This window comes from Gossypium hirsutum, chromosome A04 (assembly GCF_007990345.1).
Source record: "Gossypium hirsutum isolate 1008001.06 chromosome A04, Gossypium_hirsutum_v2.1, whole genome shotgun sequence".
Taxonomy (NCBI): Eukaryota; Viridiplantae; Streptophyta; class Magnoliopsida; order Malvales; family Malvaceae; genus Gossypium; species Gossypium hirsutum.
The window spans coordinates 3,635,443-3,647,077 of record NC_053427.1 but is presented as its reverse complement, the minus strand read 5'-3'; the positions used below and the strand labels follow the sequence as shown (position 1 = coordinate 3,647,077).

General features: G+C 29.8%; 1 protein-coding gene across 3 annotated transcripts; it reads left to right on the top strand.

Annotated features, from left to right (window-relative positions):
• Positions 1–3,334: 3,334 nt before the first annotated feature.
• On the top strand, positions 3,335–9,462 carry LOC107939633 (kinesin-like protein KIN-14N). 3 transcript variants are annotated; one of them, XM_016872988.2, is made up of 18 exons: positions 3,335–3,507; positions 3,715–3,888; positions 4,372–4,623; positions 4,708–4,852; positions 4,931–5,040; positions 5,130–5,249; positions 5,338–5,541; positions 5,724–5,900; positions 5,986–6,060; positions 6,155–6,301; positions 6,377–6,515; positions 6,629–6,738; positions 7,204–7,365; positions 7,450–7,658; positions 7,751–7,832; positions 7,930–8,034; positions 8,129–8,233; positions 9,036–9,462. In XM_016872988.2, exons 2-18 carry the CDS (start codon positions 3,799–3,801, stop codon positions 9,213–9,215), a joined length of 2,412 nt encoding a protein of 803 aa, XP_016728477.1. In that variant the 5' UTR covers positions 3,335–3,507; positions 3,715–3,798; the 3' UTR covers positions 9,216–9,462. The 3 variants fall into 3 exon arrangements, with proteins under 3 accessions (XP_016728477.1, XP_016728478.1, XP_016728479.1); XM_016872989.2 differs by lacking the exon at positions 3,715–3,888; XM_016872990.2 differs by lacking the exons at positions 3,335–3,507; positions 3,715–3,888; positions 4,372–4,623 and having other exon boundaries at positions 4,933–5,040.
• Positions 9,463–11,635: the final 2,173 nt, after the last annotated feature.

The window sequence follows — 11,635 nt, the reverse complement described above, 5'->3', positions numbered from 1 at the left end:
AAAATTATCAATATATGTTATTTAATAACACACTTTTTATTTCCATATAACTTTTACTATATTTCCAATTAGGTCCTTCCACCATAACCATTCCTCTTCTTCAAATAACCTTATAGTTTTCATTTTATACCTACTTTAAACAAGTTTCAACTCTTAATATTCAATATAAAACATCAATTCTACAATTTAAACAAATTAATCCCTACTATAACAAAACTTATATCTATCTTTACAATTCAATCTTTCTCCCACTTCTAACTTGAATTTCTATCAATTAAACAGAAAATTCTTCCATTTATTCAACTTAATCAACATCTAAAAATTCAATAACTTTCTAAATTTCAACATAACTCAAATAGTATTTCTTCCTAGGATTCCATAGACACCAAAATTACAATAAAAGAGATTAAATTGACTTACCAATTAAGCATGAAACTCCAAAATCCACAATTTTCCTTTTTTTTCCTTTTTTCTTTATGTTTTATTTCTTTTATTTATTATAACTATTATGTTATATCATTATTATTATATTTTAAATTATAATTATTATTTCTTATTTAATAAGTAAATACATATTTATACATACATTTGTACCAATTAAAATAATAAAATGTATTCGAACATACCACACACTTGCTCCTAAGACTTATTTGCTAATTTAGTCCCTTGACTTTTCTATAGTTTTTAATTAAACTTTTACACTTTATTCAATTTAGTCCTTTCACTAAATTAACCTTAATTAAGCTAAATTTACTTAATTAAAATCTAATTAACCTCTCACTTAACTTTGTAAATATTTTTAATAAATATTTACGAATCTAATTTTCAGAATCGAAGACCCAAAAATTCACTTTTCCAATGACCTAAAAATTTGGGTCATTACAATTGTACTTTTCATGCATGTAAATTTTCGTATCGATTCAATATATCTATCGTATTGATATATATTAATATTTATTTGAATGGTTGGAAGTAGACCTGATCATGGGCTAGGCCGGACCGATGCAAATATTTTAGGCTCGTAACCTAGGCTTAAGCCCAAGTTCGACCCGGCCTGCCCATATTAATTTTTTTAGATTATTTTTATATAATTTTTAAAAAAAATATAATACATCAAATATACAAAAAAAATATTAAAATAAATGTTTCCCAACAAATTGAAAATATATTTAAAAAATCTTTATACTTAAATAACACTAATATAGTTGCAACTTAACAAGCAAATGCCTCTAAAATAGTTGGAAAATTAACAATAAAACTAGAGTTACATAATATCTAAACGTCAACAAAATGGTATTAATATAATAGCAAAATGGTAGCAAAACAACAGCAAAATAACTGATTCGAGTTGAGCTCAGGCCAAAAATCCTACCCAAGACTCGATTCGTTTAAAAAATAGGTCTTAGTTTTTGTCCAAACCCTTTTCCCGGACCTATATTTTTGTTTAAACCCTCCCACTTTTTAGGCCTAGACGGGTAACCCAACCCATGGTCAGGTGTATTTGGAAGTTCGTTTTTACATAAAACAAATAGTTAAAAATTTTAAAATTACGTCAAAATTGACATGCATGATACAAATAAATAAAACATAAAATTTAACAATTAAATCATTAAAATATTAATCATAGAAAAATATACGAAAGAGGGGTAACACAAATTTAATTTTACATTAATGGAAGTGGTTACTTTCTCAATAAAAATATATCTCTAATTTTCTTTTGGTAGATAAGGAAGCTAAATACATTTAGCTATCTGACACCAATACTGTCTTATAGAATCTCTATCTCGATCATCTTAGGGGAACATCATAAATTCTCAAATCAAGAGGAACATTTCCTAATATTGCCATATAATCTACAACCATATTCGCTATCCGTGGAATAAACATTATTTTTACATGCCAATTTGTAGCCATATATCTCTAAATTGTTTTAAAAATAGACCTCAAATCAATAAATAACTTATGTTTTTATTAATTATTTTTCATTATTTTTCTTATCCTAAACTCAGACAATAACAGTATTTGACTTAATTCAGCAAATTAATGATGAGATTCAGCTCATTTTTTCTTCAGACAAGACACAGATCTCATCAATGGTTATTGTAATAAATAACGAAATTAAATTCAATTATTTGAGTATGTGTAATAAATAAAAATGGGTGCTATTTGGTGAAATTTAGTTGATCATCATCAATTTTACTATCCCAACTTTTTATATATTTAATTCTCAATATATTCAAATATTTTCCAATGCTATAATTCTTCATACCTAACTGCTTAATTTTATTTAATTTTTTTTGCATTTAATAAATAAAATCATGAGAAAAATAAAAAAAATTTGCTTGGCAAGGAAGCAATTCCATTAGATAAAATTTTCTACCTAAATTTAAGATTTTATTTTTCGTTTTCTTTTTTCTTGATAAAAGATTATTAGAATTTTGTGATAAATATATACATCTATTAAAATTTTATAGTCTATATCTTTATAAATTTTAAAGGATTAAATTAAATTTTTATAATTTTAGGGAGACCGAAGTGTAATTTTACATTTACTGATTTAAAATTTTTAAAAAAAATTTAAAGACTTAAATAATATTTTTAAATTTTACGGGAGCAGGACCCCTGCCAGCCCCCTAAATTTGTCTCTATCTATATTATTATTTAAGTTGTTGAGATAATACTACGGAAATAATAATAATAAATTATTGATTTTACAGAGTACGTTATATTAATATTAGAATATTTTTTTTATCTTTTCATATTTTTATAAATTAATAAAATTTTTCACGTGATAAAACTTAAACCAATGACATTATAAATCATAAATCTTTAACTTTACTATTTCAATAACATTTTGTTCTATTTTAAATAAATATATTAGTTTTATAATAATTTTTTTCGTCCAACATTATGAATTTGTTATAATCTAATATATGTATATGATATTGATATACATTAAAATATAATCATTAAATGGAAAAACATAATTTTTTTAAAAGAAAATACATTTATAAATATAAATATATATTCAAATAATTATATATAAACGAAAATTTATTCAAAAAATGAGAAAATTTAAATAAAATTTTAGAGATATATTTCAAATCAAGTCAAATTTAAAAAATATAAAATACATTAATATAATACTTAAACTCGACCCGAGAAATTAACATGTGTTACCGCAGACATGCACTATTGCTGAATTTAACAAATATTGCATGATTGAAAACCAACCGACAAAATGTTCTTATAAAGATTATTACATATTACCAAGAAAAAAGGCAAGCCATGAACATCAAATAACATGGATGGTTCATAATAGCAGATTCAAGACGCATTTTTATATTTATTTTTAATAATATATCTTTAAAATTTGAACCCAAATTATTTGGAGAGTGGAATATGCAGCATTAAGCAAGGGCAATATTGCCATCCCAATGAGCCCAGCAACACGAGAGATCCCCTTCAAGCTTCAAACATCCAGCAAAATTCCGCCAGATCTCAACGGTAATAAAACTCCAAAACACGACTCTTTTTTAATCATTTCCATCAATAAAAAATAAATAAATAATAAATAAAATCCAAAAACAAATTACATAAACTTTCATGTTTTTTATTTTTTTGGTTTTTTTTTCTTGGGGAGATTAATAAAGAAAATTTTGAGTGTTCATGAGTGTCTTATGCTTGATTCATATTCATCCATCTTCCTGCTAGTAAAAGCAACGGCTGTGATTGTTGGTAGCTTTGAATGCAATTCACGGTCCCGTTTAGATCTCACAAGCTTCTCTTTCTTCAAAAATGAGCTCAAAGAATCAGAATAAACCTCCCTTTCATCATAACACTACCAGTTCCTCAACTACTGCCACTACAACCCCAAGCCCTTCAAAAGTAAGTTAAAAAGTTTCACTTTCTTTGGTAAAGATTCAGTCTCTTCATGTTCTTCTCATTAATGGGTATCTTTTGTTTTACATTTTGGAACTTAAAAATTGTTACAAATCAATCTGGGGTTTTTAAGGTTCTTTTTTCCAGCATTTGCTTATGGTGTAAGACTTTTTTTTTTCCTTCCCATTTTCTTGGTAAAGATTTATTCTTCATGTTGTTCTTGTAAATGGGTATCTTTTGTTTTTCATTTTGGTCTTTCTATTTAAATATTATTTTTTTTACCATTTTTTGCTAGTAAGTACCTTTTGTTTGTCATTTTAGGGTTCAGATCGGCTTTCTATCCCAGTTTTTAGGGTGAAGTTGCAATTTTGTAGCTACTTTCATTAATGGACTAATATTATTTGAGAGTAAAAAAATGGAAGCTGAATACTCTTTTTTTTTTTTTTTAACTTCACAATTTTGGGTGGATTTTTTTTATTGGATTTGCAGAATAAATGCATTGCTGCTGAAGTGAGTGAAGAGAAGGGGCAAAAGCTTGGATTTGAAAAAATGATTGGCACTCCAAATAATGGTAGGCTCCGGCTAGCTTTTTCACTTGTAAATGGCTCCCAAGACCTTGGCCCCGACAGCACGCCGGTGAGCCATGCGGGTTCTGAATGTGGTGCCATTGAGTTCACTAGAGAGGATGTGGAGGCATTAGTGAGTGAGAAAATGAAATCCAAGAACAAGTTTAACTATAAGGTGAGTGTGCTTATCTTGTATTTGTAGGTGTTTAGTTTGAATTCAATTCTATTTTTTTCAGTTTGTCTCTGTTTCTCTTTTCAGGAGAGATGTGAGAATATGATGGAGTATATAAAGAGGCTTAGGCTTTGCATTAGATGGTTCCAAGAACTTGAAGGAGAATATGCATTTGAACAAGAGAAATTAAGGAGTGCTTTGGAATTAACTGAAAGAAGATGCTATGAAATGGGTATTGAATCTTTGTTTTATATATTTATTTTTATAATCGTATCGATTATTTTATGTAAATTAATCTATTTTGTTGTAGAGATGGCTCTGAAAAACAAGGATGAAGAAATGAATTTGATAATTTTGGAGCTAAGAAATAGCTTGGCTTCGTTACAAGAGCAGCTTGTGAAAGAAGAATCTGAGAAGAAGGTAGGAAAACGCAAGTTTCGGTCATAGACTTCTTCGTTGTTGTGTTTTGTGTTCGGAACATGATTAGTTCTTTCGAATGTAACAATCAGGCTGCAATGGATTCTCTTGCAAAAGAAAAAGAAGCTCGGGTTAGTCTTGAAAGGTCAAAGGCTTCTCTCTCCGAAGAGCTTGATAAAGTTCAAGCTGAGCTTGATAGTGCTAATCAAAGGGTAAATATAACAAAAATTTGATCTTATTCGAAGTCTTTTGTGCCTCGGTTTTTCTATTGCTGTAATATGCAATTCTTGAACGTTGCAGATAGAATCAATAAATGATATGTACAAGCTACTACAAGAATACAACTCGAGTTTACAGATATATAACAGTAAACTCCAGACGGATGTCACTGCTGCTCATGAAACCATTAAGCGCGGTGAGAAAGAGAGATTGGCTGCAGTGGAAAATCTTCATAACTTAAGGGGTGAACATAAATCGTTGCAAGATCAACTCACTTCATCTATAGTAAGTTTCCATCGGAAAGCTATCTCTTGTTGCATATCTTTTATCATTTGTAGTACTCTAGTCTTTCAATGGCTTGTTATGCACAATGCTTCATTGTTAGTTGTTGGAATTTACATATGGTAAGGTTTGTCCTAGTGATTTTCGAGGAAATTTTTTCATTTATCATTATTGATGTACGTTAGGCTTCGCAAGATGGGGTTATGAAGCAAAAAGAGGCTTTGCTGAACGAAGTTGCATGTCTTAGAATGGAGCTACACCAGATTAAGGACGATCGTGTCCAATATCAACAGCAAGCGCAAAGTCTAGCTGTTGAAGCATCGAAATACAAAGAGTTGGCAACTAACTCGAGTGGATTAGAGGTTTGTTTTTGCTTCTCATTTACTTTGATTTCCCCTTAGGCATAGATAATTGAATATATTCTGAAACGTTTTGCATCTTTTACAGGAGAAATGCTTGTCGCAAGGTAATCAAATACAAATTTTGCATGATCAATTAGCGGTTGCAGAGAGGAAATTACAGGTTCTTTCTTCTATTTCTTTTTTTAACAAAAAAATTATTTATATCATTATTATAGTTAACTTCCTATTATAATTTTGCTTCTTTCTCAACTTAGATGTCTGATACTTTCGCACTTGAGAAAAGAAAGGAGTTTGAAGGACAAAAGGAAATCATAAAGGAGTTACATAAATGCTTAGAAGATGCAGAATTTAAGCTTATAGAAGGAGAGAAGCTACGGAAGAAGTTGCATAATACTATATTGGTAATCTTTAAACTATATCTTACGTTAACATTACTGCAGATATATTATCCCAACGGATTGCTTTTTCTATTGTAGGAATTGAAGGGAAATATCCGTGTATTTTGTCGAGTGCGTCCTCAATTGGCTGATGATAGTTCGAGTAACCATGGGAAGGTTTTTTCTTATCCCACGGTAATGGAATACCTTGATCGCAGCATTGACATGACACATAACGGTAATGAACCAATATATATATAAGTTATTATTGAATGCTCTATGATCTCGTTATGTATGAATTATATTGTTTTCGAAGTTAAAAAGCTTATTTGATGTTTGTATTTTTGTCAGGGCAGAAGCATTCTTTCATTTTCGACAAAGTATTTATGCCTGATGTGTCACAAGAGGAAGTTTTTGTCGAAATCTCACAACTTGTCCAAAGTGCTCTTGATGGTTACAAGGTTTTGTATGCATACATACATACAAATATAGGTAAAAGTGCCATGGAGGCTCCTGTATTAGGAGTCAGATTGCATTTTGTCCCCTTTACTCAAAAATTGGGCAAATTAGTCCATGTATGTTAGATCAAAGAGCAAACTGGTCTTTCTATTAAAAATTCCATCCATTCTATTGTTAAATATTGGTCCCTGTACATTAGTATGGGGTACACATGAGACATCATGTATCATTATTTGGTTATTCCCTCAATCACACCAGTTTTTAACACTACAAATGAATGAAATTTTTAACAGAAATGATCAATTTGCTCTTTGATTTAATGTATAGGGACTAATTTCCCATCTTTTGAGTAGAGGGAGCAAAATCCAATTTCGCTCCTAGTACAGGGGCCTCCAAGGTACTTTTACCTACATATATGCATACATTGATTCATTCATTCATCATGCAACAATTTTTTGTTTCTATAGGTTTGCATTTTTGCTTATGGGCAAACTGGTTCGGGTAAAACCTACACTATGATGGGCAAACCGGGACAGCCGGATGAGAAGGGATTAATACCTCGTTCTTTAGAACAAATATTTCAAACTACACAAGCTCTTCAACATCAAGGCTGGAGATATGAAATGCAGGTTGTTTGCTATCTATGCTCTGTGATATATTTATATCTTTTCTAGATAATTTAGTAAACTTTTTTCTTTGAAAAATGTTCGTAGGTCTCAATGTTAGAAATATACAATGAAACAATCCGTGATTTATTATCAACAAACCGGGATTCATCACGATTTGAAAATGGTGTTACTGGAAAGCAATATATGATTAAACATGATGCCAATGGAAACACTCAAGTCTCGGATCTAACTATTGTGGATGTTCAAAGTAGTAGAGAGGTCTCATTTCTTTTAGACCGAGCTGCACAAAGCAGGTAAACATTTTAGAGTTGCCTCGTATTGTCGGTTGAAAATTTGAGGCGAGAAATATTAGAATTCTTATGAAGTTTGTGTTTGTCTCATTCAGGTCCGTGGGGAGAACTCAAATGAATGAACAATCATCGAGAAGTCATTTTGTCTTCACAATGCGAATAACTGGTGTTAACGAGGTACAAGTTGATGTTCTGCCATAATCCGCATAAATATAATGCCATACCAGTCTCAATCTTTTCATCCATGAACTAATGCATGTATATATATCGACAGAGCACTGAACAACAAGTACAAGGTGTCTTGAATCTAATCGATCTTGCTGGAAGTGAACGGCTATCCAAAAGTGGCTCAACAGGGGACCGGTTGAAAGAGACTCAAGTATTATTACCTATACTTATTACTTAAATATCAGTATACGCTGTTTCTCATTTCCTTTTTTGATTTTTTTTTTCTTATATTTGATTTTATTCAGGCCATTAATAAAAGTCTATCGTCTTTAGCCGATGTTATATTTGCATTGGCAAAGAAGGAAGATCATGTACCATTTAGGAACTCAAAACTCACTTATCTTCTTCAGGTAACTCTCTACACATGCAGTTTCAATTCTGAATATAACAAAAATTTTGGTTAAACTACTTGTTGGGTCTTTGTACTATAGGCATAGGTAATAGTATAAACGACGGTAAGGTTGAACTTAGAAATGCTGACTTATCATTATGTGAAAAAGAAAGTAGTCATTGTCGTGTTTTAAAAATTACAGAATTTTTTTTTTCCCACATAACTCTAAAATATGGCAAATCAACATTTTTTATAACATTTAAATTTAATGTTGTTTAGAACTTGAACCTAAAAAATTTTCATTTTAGTATAAGTTATGCAATTAAAGTTATATTCTTTGCCTATGGAAAACATGGAATTCATACATCAATCAATAATTAAACATAGTAAAGTAGAACCCGAAGCTTAACTCGGTTAGTTCATGCTGCCATCCTTTAGGAAAATAGCATCTGCCAGGTTCGGAATTTGAATCTGAGTATTTGCAACCATTCCCCTGCCCCTGGATTTTCAGTCTAAGTGTAATTTCTTTTATCTTATGGTTAACCAGCCTTTTTATGATTAATGCATGTATTGTTAGTATAAATTGTGAAGTTAAAGTTAGATTCTTTGCCTATGGAGACAGGGAATTCATATATCAATCAATAATAAAACACATTAACTTGGTAAAGCAGAATTTACGACTTAACTCGGTTGGTTCATGCAATCATCCTTAAAAAATGATATTCAATAGGTTTGGAGTTTGGGGGTATCTACAACCCTTCCTCGATCCTTGTATTTCCCGTCTTGAGTGTCTAATTTTCTTTTATCCTATGGTGAATTAGCCTTGTTTAGGTGGGGATTCAAAGACTCTGATGTTCGTAAATCTCTCTCCCGAACCCTCTTCAGCCAGTGAATCCCTATGCTCACTGCGTTTCGCAGCTAGGGTCAATGCTTGTGAGATTGGGACTCCCCGACGTCAACTCAACATCCGGACTTCGAATTCTCGATTGAGCTATGGCTGATCTCATATACGAAAACCACCTTTTTTACATGGTTCTTTTCCCTTGTTTAGCCATATGTATCTATATTGCATTAGTAGATTGAGAAAAGAGAGATTCTAACATGTAACCATCTGTATAGTAGCCATTGCTCTTGTATTTTTAGCAAGCAACCCCTTCACTTACCACATTTATATTACTTATGCTGACTTATGCTGACTTGATTTCTTCGACATTTCCATTTGTGGAATTAATGCAATATTTTAGTTCACAGTTTTGATTTCTTTGTTTTAATATGTTCATATAATTGAAAGGCTGAGTTCAAGCAGGAAGAAACTAATGTTTGATTATGAAATCATAATGGTTTGATCTCGATTGAGTTTTTGGATAATATATTTATATCTATTCTTTGTTACCAAATCAAGCGTTTGCAAGAGAGTGCAACACGTACCAACGAAATAAAAATAAGGCATCTTAGACTATCTGCTTCTTCTTGTTGTCTCTATAAGCTTGAGCTGCCTTTCATGCCAACTATGGATCTCGCAGATGGGTACATGTACAGTACGTGGAGCTCTTTCGATCCATTTTGTTAGGAATAGGTATTGGACAATGCTTTACGTGGGTTGGACGTGGGAGTACTATTTAATCTATATCAATCACATCAATACTTATTTAGAAAGTTATTTTGTTCCTTAAGTTGACAATCATGACGAGACAGATGTAAGTCACGCGTCAAGACTTGAGGCCAAAGGGAAATTACTTTGTTTATAAATAACTTTCTTTGGCTTCAGGAGAGATTTTTTTCTCTCAAACTCTTCATGAATTGTACTTAAATTCTTAATTCATATCAATCACATTATTATCTATCTAGAAAGTTACTTTACTCATTAAATAATTAACCATAATAAAACAAATATAAACTACGCGTCAAGACGACAAAAAAAGATTACCATGACTCATAAATACTTGTTTTTGACTTTAAGAGGAATCTTTTTCCTCTCCAACTCTCCATTCTTAACCCATATCCAAAGCAAACAAATAACATGAGCAAAGTTGCATGAAATAAATATTTAAAAAAATACATGACAAATTTTTAAGATTATTTGTGAGACAAAAAAGTACATTGTCAGTGTACCAAATATTAACTCAAATATTTTATATAAACATAGATAAATATATAAAACTATATTAAAATACTAAAATTTATACCGTATTGAATGTAGTGGTAAGACATTGCCCTTTCAAATAAAGATGCAAATAACGTGTGCATAATAAAATTAAAATGTAAAAAAATATTAATACGAAGTTTTGGTTGAGCGATAAATTTAAGGTTTTATTAATTTAATTGATATGAGTTCAAATCTCATTTTTGTATATTTTTATTAAATTTTTAAAATAAAAAGATTAAAATACTTTTGAAAAATAATATTTATTTTAATTATGAAAGGTTATTTTTATAATTTCTCTAACTGAGTTGGTGCTTGATTGACTCGTGACACCAATTTAATTAGGGACTTTATTAATAATATATAATTATAGATACAATTGAGGTAGATAAAAAAGTTTGAATAATAAAAATAAAAATGCATAAAAATACTAAGATGGTACTTTAGTTGAGCGGTAAATTTTAGATTTTATTAATTTAATTTACGTAGGTTCAAGTCCCAACTTATTTATATTTTTATTGATAAAATACCCTTGAATAATTTTATATTTTTTCTAATCAAGTTGATGTTCAATTTTTATTATTTTTTAAAAATGAAAAGATAAAAATACTCTTGAATAATTTTATAATTTTTTAATCGAGTTAGTGCCTGATTGACTTATAAAACTAATTCAGTTAGGGACTTTTTTAATAATATAGATATATAAGGGTGTTCAAACGGTTAGTTTGGTTATTAATTGAACTGCATAATCCTTTAATCATTAATCGAACCGAAATTTTAAAAAAAATTAACCAAACCGATATATTTCGATTAATTCGTTTAGTTAACCAAAATTTATATTTTTTTTGTTAAAACAAATATAAAATACATTAAAATTAACCGAAATATATGTTTTTGTCTTGAAAGTTAACTAAAATTTTGTGTCTTGAAATTATGCATAATTAAAAACACTACATTAATCTTGAATTTAACACATAAAATTAATTATTAAATTTAATTAATTACCTAATTTCACACTAAATTAACTGATGATTAAAATTTTAAAAAATTATTTATGTATCTCCGATCAAACTAAATTCGAGTACCGAATTTTGTTTTGTATATATTGTATATTACTTTATTTTATACTTTCCAATTCCTTCCTTAGGAGACAAACCAACCTTTCAACTCCTGACACATTATCAATATACAGTACACCTTTCCGTATCCCATTTTCCACACGTGCCATATATGACTCACACGTGCCATCTCTCTTCCTCTTCTTCCTCCCCTTCCTTT

What these genes read in the sequence shown, in the direction of transcription:
- LOC107939633 (XM_016872988.2), top strand. Translation starts at nt 3,799, where the DNA reads ATGAGCTCAAAGAATCAGAATAAACCTCCCTTTCATCATAACACTACC. An exon ending in CATTGACATGACACATAACG is followed by an intron (nt 6,516 to 6,628) that starts GTAATGAACCAA and finishes TATTTTTGTCAG; the next exon opens with GGCAGAAGCATTCTTTCATT. An exon ending in GAATAACTGGTGTTAACGAG is followed by an intron (nt 7,833 to 7,929) that starts GTACAAGTTGAT and finishes ATATATCGACAG; the next exon opens with AGCACTGAACAACAAGTACA.